This window comes from Hyla sarda, chromosome 1 (assembly GCF_029499605.1).
Source record: "Hyla sarda isolate aHylSar1 chromosome 1, aHylSar1.hap1, whole genome shotgun sequence".
NCBI classification, from domain to species: domain Eukaryota; kingdom Metazoa; phylum Chordata; class Amphibia; order Anura; family Hylidae; genus Hyla; species Hyla sarda.
The window spans coordinates 357,379,009-357,397,344 of record NC_079189.1 but is presented as its reverse complement, the minus strand read 5'-3'; the positions used below and the strand labels follow the sequence as shown (position 1 = coordinate 357,397,344).

The following is an 18,336-nucleotide window of genomic DNA, read 5'->3' as shown; positions in this document are numbered from 1 at the left end:
TCAGGGAAGTGTGTCCATGACATAGGTGATAATGCATGGACACAGCAGGACTAGTATGTGTCCAAGCAGGCAGGGGAGGGGGAGGGGGGCAGTTGTTTGACTGGATTTTTCTGTATGAAATACTGAAAATTTTCTAATGAAAACAATTGCAAAACCTATTGGTTTTACATTCTTTACAACATATCAAAAGTTTTTGTATCTGACAGTGCCCATTTAAATACTGGTAAATAAAATTTTTCCAGCTCTGGCTGTAATGGCGCAAAAATATCTTTTAGCCCCATGTAGTAGTGTGGAAAGTGAAAAGGCTGTTCAGTGTCTCTCGTTCTGACCGAAGGCAGAAACAGACTTTTATCTGAACATGCAGAAATGCTTCTGTTTAAAAAAAACCTTCCACTTGTTTTGAAAAAATTGTTTGCTACACTGCCTCTTGTACTTCTATATATGTTAAGTTATAACTATATGCTTTAGTTCTGTTTTTGGAATTTTGGTTCGTCACAAATTAAATGTGTTATTTACTTCATTGCTTTAATTGCTATCATTACTACCTACCAAATGTGGTTTAGGGAAGGACATCTGGTGAAATGGCAGTGGGTTCATGAGCTTGCAAGGTATAGTACGTATGAATCATGCAAGGCTCATTGATGCCCATAGAGTGTGAAGGCTAATCCACCTGGTCTGATCGCACAGGAGAGATACTATAGCACAAATTACAGAAATAATTCATTTTGATGTCAACATACAGTGCATCACAGCTTATTGTGTAGAGGCTGCAAACCAGAGCCATCACAGTACCTGGTCTGACTGTCCATTGCTGCTTGCACCTACAATGGGCCATTGAACAAAGGAAGATGTTGGCCCCCATCTTTTTTAATGGAATTCACTGTATGGTAAAAATTATGTTTTTATTCTGTGGGTCCTTTTTTCCCCTTTTTTGTGTTGCCATGTTCTGAAAGCCATAACATTTTAATTTTCCATCCAACTCCATTGTGTGAGGGCTTATTTTTTGCGGGGCAGGCTGTACTTTTTATTGGTATTATTTTTGTGATTCATGCTACCTTTTTATCTTTTTTTATTCCACGTTTTAGTCCAAAACTTGTGTGTTTTTGCCTTTTTTTTTTTACGTTTCTTCTTTTAAACTGCGTTCACCGTGGGGGATAAATGCAATCATCAATTTATTGTACACGTCATTACATACTTGCCAATACCTATTATTATGTATAGGTTTGGGCGGGTTTTTTTTTTGTGTGACAATATATGGTTTTATTGAGAAAGGGGTATGTTTCATTTTTATTTTATTTAAAACCTTCTTTTTTATTTTTTTACTTTTCACTTTTTACCTGTTCTACTATGCTGCAGTACATCTGTACTTGAGCACAGTATAACTGTCATTGTACACAGACATCCAGCCTGTGCGATCCATCAGCTGGCCTCCTGTTGCCATGGCAGACAATGGGATCCCGCGATTGCATCGCAGGATCACCGTTGGTGGACAGGGGGAGCCCCCTTCCCCTGTCAACCCCATAATATCTTGATCAGGCCTGATCACGGCATCTATGGGGTTAAGGCTGCCGAAACTGGCGCGAGCCCGGTCTCGGCAGCTGCGCCAGGACCCTGGCTGTGATTGACAGCTGGGTCCCGCCGGGGATCTCCTGCAGCGCATCACGCAGAGCAGGAGATCGCTATGATGTATGCATACGTCCAGTTGTGCTAACAAGCTAGCAACTTGTACGTATGCAGAAGTCATGGGGCAGGAAGGGGTTGAAGGGGTACTCTGTCCCTTGACATCCTATCCCACATCTTATCCCCTATCCAAAGCATAGGGGATAACCAGGCCTCAAGTCCTGCAGGAACAAATGGGAACTAAGTTCCTGCACTTTTTTCACAGCAGGAACACCGTTCCCATTAGCATGAGTTCTGCAGGACTAGCCCTTGAGTTCCCACACTTTTTCCCCCAAGGGCTTGACCCCTGGGGATAACATATCTGATCGCGGGGTCCCACCACTGGGTCCCCAACACCCCCCCCGTGATCTCACATCTTATCCCCTATCCTTTGGACGGAGTACCTCTTTTTTACTGTGTGATAGTATAGGGTGCCATAAGTCTAGAGTTCTTAAAGGAGTACTCTGGCGCTTAGACATCTTATCCACTACCCAAAGGATAAGGGGATAAGATACCTGATCGTGGGGGTCCCGCCGCTGGGGACCCCTGTGATCGTGCACGCAGCACCCCAGTTAAAATCAGTCCCCGGGCATTTTCGCTCCGGCTCTTAATCCCGGGACCACAGGGCCGGCGGCGTGTGACATCACGCGTCCTGCCCCCGTTTGACGTCGCGCTCCGCCCCTCAATGCAAGCCTATGGGAGGGGGCGTGACAGCGGCCCTGTGGTCGCCAGTAATCGAACCCGGAGCAAACATGCTCTGGGGACTGATTGTAACTGGGGTGCTACGTGCATGATCACGGGGGTCCCCACGATCAGGCATCTTATAGATAGGGGATAAGATGTCTAAGCACCGGAGTACCCCTTTAATAGTTTATTTTGCCCAATCCTGTATATCCATTACTCACAGTTATCAAGAACTTTGTATGCTTTCATTGAGAACATTAACAGTTTTTATTTCCAGGGGATAAAAATCCTGTTCAGGGGTCATGTGTTGATCATAAAACAATGTAGAGCTCTGTGACGAGCCAGGCACTTGTATGTCCATTCCATAACCCAAGTTTTTTTTAGACACTTTCAGTGAAGGTTCCTAATAAATCACAGCAAGTGGAGAAAAATTGATAGTGTTTAGAAACAGGCTAGCTATTCATAATTGGAAGTGTAATGTTTGTATCAGTTTATATCTGAGGCTTGGAATGGAAGCCGGGGTGCCATTGGGTGGCTGCTGGCTTGATTCTTTTGCGGTTTCTGTGTTTGTGGTTGCGATGCAGTACTAATTGGATAAGTAACCATTTAAAACAAGTCTCCTGTGAAGTAGCAAGTGGGCTTAAATGTATACCTTTTATAATCCTTTTAGATCAGTGTATAAAATATGGGGTCAGTGTTTTCTTTTTTCTACAATTGTGGAAGAATATTCCTTTAGGGTACATTCACATGTACAGGACCTGGTGCATGTTTTTGTGTCCTATTTCATTCAGTTGATTTTGCTACCCATTAACTTCAGTGGGAAGAAAAATAGGTTGCAAAAAATATGCAGCAGGTCCTGTACGTGTGAACATACCCCAAGAGTGTATTCACATGTACAGTATCCTGCGCAAATATGTGCAGGATTTTATACTGCAGATTTCAATGTAAACTGAATGAACACTGCTTCAAATCCTGCACATCAAATATGCGCAGGATACTGTTCGTGTGAATAGACTCTTAATCTAAATTAGGCTTTGCACAGCCCTCTTATGTGTACAGAAGTGGACTAGGGTGTATTGCTCTGTTCGTAACTCAATCTGTAAAGCATTGTTCAAAGACACTTGGGTGCAATGCTCTGCACATACTTTGATTTGATACAGTCTGCTTAACTAAGTGGGCATATATTCTCTGCAGCTGGTAGTAAGCAAGGCGTTCCTAATGGGAACTGGTTCAGTTCAGTGGAAGGGATTTTGGAGACACAGAGGACTCTCTAGGGATTATGGGATGCTTAGTCTCTCAGGCCGGTGCCATCTTGGAATAACCAGGAAGTAAGCCAAAGAACAGCAACGCAACTTCTATGTCACAGAGGTTGTGCACAGGCGGCGAAAATGGGGTAAACAGGCCCACTAGCATCAGGTAGCACTGTTTATGTGAAAGTTATGACTCTGTACAACCCCTTCAACCTAACGCTTTTTCTTCATAAGATAACATAGCTAAAGTGTATTTTTCTTTGTTCTTTTCTTTATAGAGGGAGTTCTCATGTGAAGATGATACCTCATTACAAGGAGGAACAGTGTGCTCCAGCATTAAATTTAGAAACAAAGAAAGTACTTGATTTACAGGCTCCAATAACAAGGTATGTATAAAGGTCTTGCAAAATGCAGAATTTAAAGCAAACAATTTCAACTTATTTAGCATTTTTGATCATAATCAGTAAAATGTATAGTTTTCTTCTCTAGCATCCAATCCATGATGAATGACCTACTGGTGGCCACTGAGGATTGCTTGCTTCACCTCATTCATTGGGAAGGCATGACCAATGGAAGGAAAGCTATCAACTTGGCTACTATTCCTTTCTCGGTAGATTTGCAGCCATCCAGAGGTACTGTTATCTTCCAAGTTTTCTTTAAGACTTTTAAAGGAAAACGGTTATCTGTTTACCCACACTGAACCCAATACACTGGGTTATAGTGTGGGTGAACAGGAGACCGATGAGGGATTAATGGGTTAAATACATACCTGCACTCCGATGATCTGTCCCTCCAAAGATCGGCATCCATCTTCAGTGAATTGCACGCTAGAGGCAGGCCAGCCGGCTCAATTTGAATATTCATTGTCACGGGTCACATGAGCACTCATTCGGCGCAGCAATGTGATTTTAATTTTTATTATGGGAGGGGATTATTTCTAAAACTTTTCTTCTTGGACCTTGTCATCTAAATGGTTTATAACCGACAGTGGAGATCATTCGATGACCGATATTCGAGTAGGCCCCAAAATGCTGAAAGCAGCCTTGTGGCACTAGGTACGGAGCGGGCTCATGGCGACAACGATCTTTCTTATCGATTTTATTGATTTTGCCCTAATTGTCACCACTTAAGGCCCAGGCTATGTGGCCATTTTGCTCAATGTCCAGTTTAGGTCATGCCATCAAAGTGTGATGCAGCTTTGAGTCCTATAATAATAATTTTCACATTTTACAAGCTCATTTTATTTAACCCATTAAAGAAAGTCTAGTTTGAGCCTTTAGGAGCTTTTTCATGACAGAATCAAATGTAAATTTTTTTTACTTTTATTCTATTAAAAAAATGTTTCTGTGTGGAGATGTTTGCCTTAGTGGATTATTATATTGACCCCCTATTGTTGCATTGTTGGAATACACTCTTGTGCCCTCTGTTTCCTCCTTCTAAGCATCCTCAGCAGTGGCGGAGATAGCGTTGCTAGTCACATGGCTAGGTGGAGATCCTTGGCTTGTTTTCCGCTTGTCAGAGGGTAGAAGTTGCTAACATTGTGGCATCTTCAGCTTCTCTGACAAGCAGGGAATAACTGTCACCTCATGGATGACAGCAAAGATTTGCCATGGCATTGCTTGATTTGGTATTTCTTTTAAATTTATACTAGATTAGTGATTCTGCCATTGTGGGTTTCCATGGGAGCTTGTAACAGCAAATACACTGCTCCAAAAAATAAAGGGAACACTTGAACAACACAATGTAACTCCAAGTCAATCACACTTGTGTGAAATCACACTGTCCACTCAGGAAGCAACACTGATTGACAGTCAATTTCACACGCTGTTGTGCAAATGGAACAGACAACAAGTGGAAATTATAGGCAATTAGCAAGACACCCGCAATAAAGATTCTGGTTCTGCAAGTGGTGACCACAGACCACCCGCTGATGTTTTAGTCACTTTTGAATGCTGGCGGTGCTTTTACTCTAGGGGTAGCATGAGACTAAGTCTACAACCCACACAAGCGGCTCAGGTAGTGCAGGTCATCCAGGATGGCACATCAATGCGAGCTGTGGCTGGTTTGCTGTGTCTGTCAGCGTAGTGTGCACAGCATGGAGTCGCTACCAGGAGACAGGCCAGTACATCAAGAGACGTGGAGGAGGCCATAGGAGGGCAACAACCCAGCAGCAGGACCGCTACCTCAGCCTTTGTGCAAGGAGGATGACTGCCAGAGCCCTGGAAAATGACCTCCAGCAAGCCACAAATGTGCCTGTGTCCAAACAAACTGTCAGAAACAGACTTCATGAGGAGGGGGGGGGGGGGGAGGGAGAGAAGGCCCGACATCCACACGTGGGGGTTGTGCTTACAGCCAAACACCGTGCAGGACATTTAGCATTTGCCAGAGAACACCAAGATTGCCAAATTCGCCACTGGCGCCCTGGGCTCTTCACAGATGAAAGCAGGTTCACACTGAGCACGTGACAGACTGGAGACGCCGTGGAGAATGTTCTGCTGCCTGCAACATCCTTCAGCATGACCGGTTTGGCAGTGGGTCAGTAATGGTGTGGGGTGGCATTTCTTTGGGGGTCCGCACAGCCCTCCATGTGCTTGCCAGAGGTAGCCTGACTGCCATTAGGTACCGAGATGAGATCCTCAGACCCCTTGTGAGACCATATGCTCTTGCAGTTGGCACTGGGTTCCTCCTAATGCAAGACCATGCTAGACCTCACTTGGCTGGAGTGTGTCAGCAGTTCCTGCAAGAGGAAGGCATTGATGCTATGGACTGGCCGCCCGTTCCCCAGCACATCTGGGACATCATGTCTTGTTCCATTCACCAGTTGTACCAAAGACTGTCCAGGAGTTGGCAGATGCTTTAGTCCAGCTCTGGGAGGACATCCCTCAGGAGACCATCCGCCACCTCATCAGGAGCATGACCAGGCATTGTAGGGAGGTCATACGGGCAAGTGGAGGCCACACACACTACTGAGCCTCATTTTGACTTGTTTTAAAGGGGTACTCCTGTGAAAACGTTTTTTCTTTTAAATCAACTGGTGGCAGAAAGTTAAACATATTTGTAAATTACTTCTATTAAAAAATCTTAATCCTTCCAGTACTTATTAGCTGCTGAATGCTACAGAGGAAATTCCTTTATTTTTGGAACACTGATGACATCACGAGCACAGTGCTCTCTGCTGACATCTCTGTCCATTTTAGCAACCATGCATAGCAGATGTATGCTAAGGGCAGCATGGTGGCTCAGTGGTTAGCACTGCTGCCTTGCAGTGCTGGGGACTTGGGTTCAAATCCCACTAAGAACAACAATAAATAAAGCGTTATTATTATTATAACGTCCGCAGAGAGAACTGTGCTCGTGATGTCATCAGAGAGCATTCCAAAAAGAAAAGAATTTCCTCTGTAGTATTCAGCAGCTAATAAGTACAGGATGGATTAAGATTTTTTAATAGAAGTCATTTACAAATATGTTTAACTTTCTGCCACCAGTTCATTTAAAAGAAGAAAGGTTTTCACCTGAGTACCCCTTTAAGGACATTACATCAAAGTTGGATAAGCCTGTAGTGTGGTTTTCCACTATTATTTTGAGTGTGACTCCATATCCAGACCTCCATGGGTTGATAAATTAAATTTACATTGATAGTTTTTGTGTGATTTTGTTGTCAGCACATTCAACTATGTAAAGACGAATGTATTTCATACAATTAGTTCATTCATTCAGATCTAGGATGTGTTCTCTTAGTGTTCCTTTTATTTTTTGAGCAGTGTATAAAGGTCCTAGCATGTATCAAGCATATATGCCATATACTGTGGATATACATTAAAGGTTTATGATGGGAATGCCTTTCTAAAGAAAAAATCCTGCTTAAAAATCAACTGTCCAGAGTACCTTGTTATGGAGCAAAAGAGCAGCTTCCCTATGCCCAGGATAAAAAAAAAAAATTGTGTGTAGTATTTGTACATGATTTGTTTCTGCAAGTCAAGCATCAGCTGGCCTAAGACAAATCAAGATGCTTTAAACACATAATACCCTATACCAGGTGTATTCAACTGGCGGACTGCGGTCCAAATCCGGACCGCGGCCCCCAGTCATCTGGACCTCCGGCCAGATCTCACCTCATTAATTTGTATAGGTGTCTTTTAAGACACTGATGCAAATGAATAGCCACGGCCCGGAGCGAGGGAGCACTTTCCCTGCCCAGCCGCCCGACGCTTCTCCTATGATGCAGGCAGCACGATTAGTACTGCCTATATTATGAGCTCTGGCCAGGCCAGACTTGAAGCAGTCCTAGAGCAGCAGGACCTGGGATGGGAGCCAAGCTCTCAGGTACAAATTTGTGTTCCCCCTCCTGTGACTCTCCAGTTGTTGTAGAACTACAGCTCCCTTCATGACCTTCTGTCTGTTCTAGTTTGCAACAGCTGGAGATTCACAGTGGCAAAGTTGATGCAGTGGCACAATGGCATCCCTCATTCTGGGGGCACAGTGGCATTGTTAATTCTGGGGGCACAGTGGCATTGTTAATTCTGGGGGCACAGTGGCATTGTTAATTCTGGGGGCACAGTGGCATCGTTAATTCTGGGGGCACAGTGGCGTCGTTAATGCTGGGGGCACAGTGGCGTCGTTAATGCTGGGGGCACAGTGGCGTCGTTAATGCTGGGGGCACAGTGGCGTCGTTAATGCTGGGGGCACAGTGGCGTCGTTAATGCTGGGGGCACAGTGGCGTCGTTAATGCTGGGGGCACAGTGGCGTCGTTAATGCTGGGGGCACAGTGGCGTCGTTAATGCTGGGGGCACAGTGGCGTCGTTAATGCTGGGGGCACAGTGGCGTCGTTAATGCTGGGGGCACAGTGGCGTCGTTAATGCTGGGGGCACAGTGGCGTCGTTAATGCTGGGGGCACAGTGGCGTCGTTAATGCTGGGGGCACAGTGGCGTCGTTAATGCTGGGGGCACAGTGGCGTCGTTAATGCTGGGGGCACAGTGGCGTCGTTAATGCTGGGGGCACAGTGGCGTCGTTAATGCTGGGGGCACAGTGGCGTCGTTAATGCTGGGGGCACAGTGGCGTCGTTCATGCTGGGGGCACAGTGGCGTCGTTCATGCTGGGGGCACAGTGGCGTCGTTCATGCTGGGGGCACAGTGGCGTCGTTCATGCTGGGGGCACAGTGGCGTCGTTCATGCTGGGGGCACAGTGGCGTCGTTCATGCTGGGGGCACAGTGGCGTCGTTCATGCTGGGGGCACAGTGGCGTCGTTCATGCTGGGGGCACAGTGGCGTCCTTCATGCTGGGGGCACAGTGGCGTCCTTCATGCTGGGGGCACAGTGGCGTCCTTCATGCTGGGGGCACAGTGGCGTCCTTCATGCTGGGGGCACAGTGGCGTCGTTCATGCTGGGGGCACAGTGGCATCCTTCATGCTGGGGGCACAGTGGCATCCTTCATGCTGGGGGCACAGTGGCATCCTTCATGCTGGGGGCACAGTGGCATCCTTCATGCTGGGGGCACAGTGGCATCCTTCATGCTGGGGGCACAGTGGCATCCTTCATGCTGGGGGATCAACGGCATCCTTCATGCTGGGGGATCAACGGCATCCTTCATGCTGGGGGATCAACGGCATCCTTCATGCTGGGGGATCAACGGCATCCTTCATGCTGGGGGATCAACGGCATCCTTCATGCTGGGGGATCAACGGCATCCTTCATGCTGGGGGATCAACGGCATCCTTCATGCTGGGGGATCAACGGCATCCTTCATGCTGGGGGATCAACGGCATCCTTCATGCTGGGGGATCAACGGCATCCTTCATGCTGGGGGATCAACGGCATCCTTCATGCTGGGGGATCAACGGCATCCTTCATGCTGGGGGATCAACGGCATCCTTCATGCTGGGGGATCAACGGCATCCTTCATGCTGGGGGATCAACGGCATCCTTCATGCTGGGGGATCAACGGCATCCTTCATGCTGGGGGATCAACGGCATCCTTCATGCTGGGGGATCAACGGCATCCTTCATGCTGGGGGATCAACGGCATCCTTCATGCTGGGGGATCAACGGCATCCTTCATGCTGGGGGATCAACGGCATCCTTCATGCTGGGGGATCAACGGCATCCTTCATGCTGGGGGATCAACGGCATCCTTCATGCTGGGGGATCAACGGCATCCTTCATGCTGGGGGATCAACGGCATCCTTCATGCTGGGGGATCAACGGCATCCTTCATGCTGGGGGATCAACGGCATCCTTCATGCTGGGGGATCAACGGCATCCTTCATGCTGGGGGATCAACGGCATCCTTCATGCTGGGGGATCAACGGCATCCTTCATGCTGGGGGATCAACGGCATCCTTCATGCTGGGGGATCAACGGCATCCTTCATGCTGGGGGATCAACGGCATCCTTCATGCTGGGGGATCAACGGCATCCTTCATGCTGGGGGATCAACGGCATCCTTCATGCTGGGGGATCAACGGCATCCTTCATGCTGGGGGATCAACGGCATCCTTCATGCTGGGGGATCAACGGCATCCTTCATGCTGGGGGATCAACGGCATCCTTAATGCTGGGGGATCAACGGCATCTCTAATGCTGGGGGATCAACGGCATCTCTAATGCTGGGGGATCAACGGCATCTCTAATGCTGGGGGATCAACGGCATCTCTAATGCTGGGGGATCAACGGCATCTCTAATGCTGGGGGATCAACGGCATCTCTAATGCTGGGGGATCAACGGCATCTCTAATGCTGGGGGATCAACGGCATCTCTAATGCTGGGGGATCAACGGCATCTCTAATGCTGGGGGATCAACGGCATCTCTAATGCTGGGGGATCAACGGCATCTCTAATGCTGGGGGATCAACGGCATCTCTAATGCTGGGGGATCAACGGCATCTCTAATGCTGGGGGATCAACGGCATCTCTAATGCTGGGGGATCAACGGCATCTCTAATGCTGGGGGATCAACGGCATCTCTAATGCTGGGGGATCAACGGCATCTCTAATGCTGGGGGATCAACGGCATCTCTAATGCTGGGGGATCAACGGCATCTCTAATGCTGGGGGATCAACGGCATCTCTAATGCTGGGGGATCAACGGCATCTCTAATGCTGGGGGATCAACGGCATCTCTAATTCTGGGGGCACAGAGGTTCAGTGTGTGGCAGTATTCAAGGGGTACAGTGTGTGAGAGTAATATACCAGGGGCTCACTGTTTGGCAGTATTATATTCAGGGGCACAGTGTGTGGCAGTATTATATTCAGGGGCACAGTGTGTGGCAGTATTATATTCAGGGGCACAGTGTGCGGCAGTATTATATTCAGGGGCACAGTGTGCGGCAGTATTATATTCAGGGGCACAGTGTGTGGCAGTATTCAGGTCATACATCCTCCACACTTTAGTTACTTGTTTGCTCTTTCCTTCGTGGCACGGAGATCGCTATTTGTGAAACAGGCCTTAGCGTTCAGCTCGGACCTTCACCGGATGGCAGACTTGGATAAGCCAACCCTCACTAAAAATAGTTGAGTACCCCCTGTCCTATACAAAAAGGGAAAAAAAATATGGTAGGATTTCTCTGACGGGTATCCTTTTTAACCCCTTAAGGACCCAGCCCATTTTCACCTTAAAAAGGTACTCCGGTGGAAAACTTTTTTCTTTCATAATTTTTTTAATGAACTGGTGCCAGAAAGTTAAACAGATTTGTAAATTACTTCTATTAATACATCTTAATCCTTTCAGTACTTTTTAGCAGCTGTGTTGTCCACAGTGCTCTCTGCTGACACCTGATGCCCGTATCAGGAACTGTCCAGAGCAGGAGAAAATTCCCATAGCAAACCTATGCTGCTCTGGACAGTTCCTGACATGGACAGAGGTGTCAGCAGAGAGCACTGTGGACAACACAAAAAGAAATTCAAAAAGTAAAGAACTTCCTCTGTAGCATTCAGCTGTTAAAAAGTACTAAAAGGATTAAGATTTTTTAATAGAAGTAATTTACAAATCTATTTAACTTTCTGGCACCAGTTGCTTTAACCCCTTAAGGACCCGGGCCTTTTCCGTTTTTTTTTCATTTTCAATTTTTCCTCGTTAACTTTAAAAAATCATAACTCTTTAAAATTTTCACCTAAAATTCTATATGATGGCTTATTTTTTGCGTCACTTATTCTACTTTGTAATGACATTAGTCATTTTACCCAAAAATCTACGGTGAAACGGGAAAAAAAATCAATGTGCGACAAAATTGATGAAAAAACACTATTTTGTACGTTTTGGGGGCTTCCGTTTTCACGCAGAACATTTTTCAGCAAAAATGATACCTTATCTTTATTCTGTATGTCCATACGGTTAAAATGATACCCTACTTGTATAGGTTTGATTTTGTATCACTTCAGAAAAAATCATGAATACATGCAGGAAAATGTATACGTTTAAAATGGTCATCTTCTGACCCCTATAACTTTATTTTTCTGTGTTCAGGGCGCTATGAGGGCTCATTTTTTGCGCTGTGATCTGAAGTTTTTAACGGTACCATTTTTGTTCTGATCAGACTTTTTGATCACTTTTTATTCTTTTTTGTGGTATAAAAAGTGATCAAAAATGCGCTATTTTGGTCTTTGGAATTTTTTTGCGCGTACGCCATTGAACGTGCGGTTTAAAAAGCGGTATATTTTTATAAGTCGGACATTTCCGCACGCGGCGATACCACATATGTTTATTTTTATTTACACTGTGTTTTTTTTATTCTTTGAAATGCCGGGTGATTCAAACTTTTATTAGGGGAAGGGATAATTGACAGGGTTAATGATTTTTTTTACACTTTTCTTATGCAATATTATAGCTCCTATAGGGGGCTATAACATTGCATTAACTGATCTTTTACACTGATTGATCCATTCCTATGGAGATGGATCAATCAGTGTTTTCGGCGATTGAATGCTCAAGCCTGGATCTCAGGCTTGAAGCATTCATTCGGCGATCGGACAGCGCAGGAGAAGGTAAGAAGACCTCCTCCTGTGCTACAGCTGTTCGGGATGCCGCGATTATGCCGCGGCGATCCCGAACAGCTCCCTGAGCTAGCCGGGCACTTTCACTTTCGTTTTTAGCCGCGCGGCTCAGCTTTGAGCGCGCGGCTAAAGGGTTAATAGCGGCGGGTCCCGGCTTCACTTGTCGCCGTGTGACCCCGCGTTATATCGCAGGACCGGGACTCATGACGTACGCGTACGTCATGGGTCCTTAAGGGGGTTAAAAAAAAAAAATATATAAAAAGTTTTCCACCAGAGTTCCCCTTTAACCCCTTAAGGACCCAGCCAATTTTCACTGTAGGACCCGACCATTTTTTGCACATCTGACCACTGTCACTTTAAACGTTAAGAACTCTGGGATGCTTTTACCTTTCATTCTGATTCAGAGATTGTTTTTTCGTGACATATTCTACTTTATATTAGTGGTAAAATTTTGTCGATACTTGCATCATTTCTTGGTGAAAAATGCTAAAATTTTATGGAAAAAATTTAAAAGTTTGCATTTTTTTTTTACTTTGAAACTCTCTGCTTATAAGGAAAATTAATATTCCAAAAAAATTATATATTGATTCACATATACAATACGTCTACTTTATGTTTCCATCATAAAGTTGAATGTTTTTTCTTTTTGAAGACATCAGAGGGCATCAGAAGTGGATTTGATGGGTCTTCATATTAGAAATACCCCATAAATGACCCCATTATAAAAACTGCACCCCTCAAAATATTCAAAATGACATTCAAAAGGTTTTTTCACAGGAATAGCAGCAAATTGAAGGAGAAAATTCAAAATCTTCATTTTTTACACTGGCCTGTTCTTGTAGACACAGTTTTTGAATTTTTACAAGTGGTAAAAGGAAAAATCTTCCTAAAATGTGTAACCAAATTTCTCTCGAGTAAGAAAATACCTCATATTTGGATGTCAGGTGATCGGCGGGCGCAGTAGAGGGCTCAGAAGGGAAGGAGCGACGGTGGAGATTTTGGAGAGTGAGTTTTTCTGAAATGGTTTTTGGGGGTCATGTCACATTTAGGAAGCCCCTATGGTGCCAGAACAGCAAACATTTTGGAAACTACACCCCTCAAGGCACGTAACAATGGGTCCAGTGAGCCTTAACACCCCACAGGTGTTTGACGACTTTTCGTTAAAGTTGGATGTGTAAATGAAAAAAAAAAATTCACTAAAATGTATTCGTTTAAAATTGTTATATTCTGACCTCTAACTTTTTTTTTACTTTTCCACGTATGGGGCGATATGAGGGCTTACTTTTGAAAGTTTTTAGCGGTACCATTTTTGTATTGATCGGACTTATTGATCACTTTTTATTCATTTTTTCATGTTATGAAAAGTGACCAAAAATATGCAATTTTGGACTTTGGAATTTTTTTTGCACGTACGCCTTTGACTGTGCGGTTAAATTAATTATATATTTTTATAATTCGGACATTTCCACACACGACGATACCACATGTTTCATTTTATTTTTATTTACACAGTTGTTTTGTTTTAATGGGAAAATGGGGGTGATTCAAACTTTTATTATGGAAGGGGCTAAATGATCTTTATAAACTTTTTTTTTTTCTCACTTTTTTTTTTTTTTTGCAATGTTATTGCTCCCATAGGGGACTATAAAACTGCACACACTGATCTTTTTACATTGATCAATGGTTTCTCATAGAAAACCACTGGTCGATGATTCTGTCACTTGACTGCTCATGCCTGGATCTCAGGCACTGAGCAGTCATTCGGTGTCCGATCACCGAATGACTGTTCAGTGCCTGAGGTAAGGGGACCCTCCTCGTGTCCTACAGCTGTTCGGGATGCCGCGATTTCACCGCGGCAATCCCGAACAGCCCCCTGAGCTAACCGGCATTAGTTTAGTTTCACTTTAGACACTGCGATCAACTTTGAACGCCCCGTCTAAAGGATTAATAGCACGCGGCACCGCGATCAGTGCCGTACACTATTAGCCAAGGGTCCCGGCCGTTGTTAGAGGCCAGGCCCGACCCAGGCGTGGCCCCGCGTTATAGAACGGGAGGGAACTCCTAACATACCGGTACGTCATGGGTCCTTAAGTGGTTAATGAAAATTCGTCAAACACCTGTGAGGTGTTAAGGCGCACTATACCCCTTGTTATGTTCCGTGAGGGGTGTAGTTTCCAAAATGGGGTCACATGTCGGTATTTATTTTGCGTTTATGTCACAACCGCTGTAAAATCAGCCACCCCTGTGCAAATCACCAATTTGGGCCTCAAATGTACATAGTGCCCGCTCACTCATGAGCCTTGTTGTGCGTCCTCAGAACATTTTCCGTCCACATATGGGGTATTTCCGTACTCAGGAGAAATTACGTTACAAATTTTTTCTTTTTACCTCTTGTGAAAATAAAAAGTATGGGGCAACACCAGCACGTTAGTGTAAAATTTTTTGTTTTTTTACACTTACAGGCTGGTGTAGACCCCAACTTTTTCCTTTTCATAAGGGGTAAAAGGAGAAAAAGCCCCCCCAAACTTTGATCGCCCTGGGTCCCTAAGTGGTTAAAGGGGTTATCCAGCCGAAACTTTTTGTGATTCATGTGCCCAGGCTGTGTGATAACATTAAAAAAGAGCATATACTTACCTCCCCGCTCTCCCACAGCTTCGTTATCACGGTTCCCGGTCTCCAGTGAACTTTACTTCCTGAAGTTACAGGCGGCATGTCACGTTGACAGTCAGCCAATCACTGGCTGAGATGGGTCACCACTGCAAACAGTGATTGGCAATGAGTGGCAATGGGATGTATTGTGTGCAGCTACAGAAAGTGAATTTTGCAAAAGATCGGGCACTGTGATAACCAGGCTGCTGGGTATTGTATCACACAGCCTGGACACATTTATTTGAAAAATAACTCCTATTGCTTAGAACAGACTTTTCATGAGAGTTTGATATTTTTACCTGGTAAATGTTCCAGTCACTGAACAAGACTATATAAAATAAAAAAAAAAGGTTAAAGGGGGGTAGTCCTGTGATTATAGATTAATTTGCTCTGGTGTGTCAAAATGTAACAGTTTGACAATTGCTTTGCTATGCGAAGTGTGTTGAACAGATTGATACATTTCTGCCATTTTATGCTGATTCAAATTGTCTAATTTGCAGATACTCGTATAAACTTGGGCTGTGTATCACTGTTTGTTTTTCTATATTCTCCCCAGCAGGTTCATTCTTAGATTTTGAGGGTGTCCACATCCGGGATATGGAGCACTGTGTAACTCTCGATGGGTTTGCTGTTGTTTTTAATGATGGTCGCATTGGATTCATCACACCAGTGTCAAGTACAGCAGATGTAAGTGTGCAGCTAGTAATAGGATGGTTATAGACCTTAATTGTGCCTGGTAAAAAATTCCACAATAACTCTTCATCAGTGATTCCAAAACACAAAGAAGGACATTTATCATTGGTTTTTTGGTAAGTGAGTTCTGTAGACATTATTTCTTGCTTTGGCTTTGCTTATGTATGACATATTTATTAAACTATCATAGGGGGTTAATAAATTTGGCTCAAATAAGCAAAAAAACAAGAAATCACTTTTGAATATCATTTATTTTATTTTTTTAGCACACATAAGCAAAAATCTATAAAACACCAATTTGTAACCCTCACCTCAAGTCGCAGCTGTGAAAAAAGTGCTAATATATATATTTTATATATATAAAAATATATATATATATTATATAAAATTATATTTGAGTGTTTGTTGCATTTTTTTACCACTTTTTTTTTTTTTACCCTAAATGTACTAACCCATTTTTTTTTTCCTTCTCATTTCAGATCCGTGAATCCTTTGGACTACAAAGACCAGCGTTTTTTGGGGGGTTTAATGATAATAAAATAGTTAACAAGGGCTTGTGGGGGAGTGTTTTTTTTTTTTTTACATAAAAGTTGTTTTTTTATAAACGTATTTTTTTTATTTACTTAACAGGCTTAGTTGTGTAAGCCATCTTATAAATGGAATCCATTACTAAGCCGGGGCTTAGCGTTAGCCCCAAAAACAGCTAGTGCTAACCCCCAATTATTACCCCGGTACCCACCACCACAGGGTTGCCAGGAAGAGCCGGTACCATCAGGCCCAGAGCATCAAAAATGGAGCTCCTGAGCCTAGGCATTAACAGGCTGGCGTTATTTAGGCTGGGGTGGGCCAGTAAAAATGGTCCTAGCCCACCCTGGTAATGTCGAGCTGTTGCTGCTTGGTTGGTATCTGGCTGAGAATAAAGATATGGGGAATCCCACATGTTTTTTCATAAATATTTAAATAAATAAAGAAATAAATTAAAAAAGGCAAAGGGTTCCCCCTATTTTTATTCTCAGCCAGATACCAACCAGCCTGACGTTACCTGGGTGGACGAGGACCATTGTTACTGGCCCTCCCCAGCCTAAATAATGCCAGCCTGTTACCACCCAGGCACAAGAGCGCCATTTTTGATGCTGCGGGCCTTTTGGTACCGGCTCTTCCCGACACCAGGGCGGTTGGTACCAGGGTAATAATTGGGGGATAGCACTAGCTGTTTTTGGGGCTAACTCTAAGCCCCGGCTTAGTAATGGATTCCGTCTATAAGATGGCTTGCTCTACTAAGCCTGTGAAGTAAAATAAAAAAACACGTTTAAAGCAACTTTTATTTAAAAAAAAAAATAAAAAAATAACACTCCCCAACCATATCATTGTAGTAGTCCACAGGATACACTGATCTGAAATGAGAAGAAGAAAAAAATGCGGAAAATAGGTTAGTGCATTTATTGTCGCGTTCCGATCCAGCACCACTACAACTTCCAGCATATCCTAACTGTAAGGGCAAGCTGGGTGTGTTAGTAGTCATGTGACGGCGGGCTGATAGGAGATGTGACAAGCATGTCATGGAAACTTGTCACCTGCTCGCACATCTCCTTCCACCCGCGCCGCATGACTACAACTTCCTGCATGCCCTTGCAGTAAGGACATGCTGGGAGTTTTAGTTGTGTGGTGTGGGTGGGAGATGTGCCTGCCACACCACATAACTACAACTCCCAGCAAGCTTTTATAGTAAGGACATGCTGGGAGTTGTAGTCTTGTGACACAGGCAGGCGAGCGATGTGCTTGTCACCTGCCCCGCCGCATGACTACAACTCCCAGCATGCCCTTAAAGTAAGGGCATACTGGCAGTTGTAGTCAAGCAGTGGGGGCATGTGACAAGCTTGTCACCCACCTGCCACACGACTACAACTCTCAGCATGTCCTTACTGTAAGGGCATGCTGGGAGTTGTAGTCGTGTTGCACGGGCGGGAGATGTGTGGGCGGGTTGCAAGCTTGTCACCCGCCAGCACATCTTCCGCCCACCCACCGCACTTCTACAATTCCCAGCATGCCATTACAGTTAAGACTTGCTGGGAGTTGTAGTGGTGCAGCGCAGGCGCGAAGATGATGTGTTGTCGAGTCACAACCTTGTCGCTCACCCGCACATCTCCCGCGGGCTCTGCAGGAGTAAAATTCCCAGCATGCCCTTACAATAAGGACATGCTGGGAGTTGTAGTGGTACAGGGCGGGCAGGTGACAAGCTTGTCACCTGCCCGCGTGCGATGCACCACTACAACTCCCAGCATGTCTTTTTCGTGCAACTTTTTGTAAAGCTCCGCTCCCCGTCCATACATTCGCATCCACCACCCACCCGCTAGCTACTGTAGAGCTACAACTCCCAGCATGCCCTTACAGTGAGGACATGCTGGAAGTTGTAGTCC

At 44.9% G+C, this 18,336-nt stretch overlaps 1 protein-coding gene across 3 annotated transcripts in view; it reads left to right on the top strand.

The window, feature by feature from the left end:
- RIC1 (RIC1 homolog, RAB6A GEF complex partner 1) overlaps positions 1-18,336 on the top strand; it is a 132,862-nt gene that overhangs the window by 75,365 nt on the left and 39,161 nt on the right. The window contains exons 4-6 of one of the 3 annotated variants that reach the window (XM_056522021.1): positions 3,872-3,979; positions 4,083-4,225; positions 15,786-15,913. In XM_056522021.1, the coding sequence (XP_056377996.1) occupies positions 3,872-3,979; positions 4,083-4,225; positions 15,786-15,913 (379 nt within the window). Of the gene's footprint in view, positions 1-3,871; positions 3,980-4,069; positions 4,226-15,782; positions 15,914-18,336 lie in introns of those variants that run through there. The other 2 variants (XM_056522015.1, XM_056522029.1) reach the window with 2 other exon arrangements.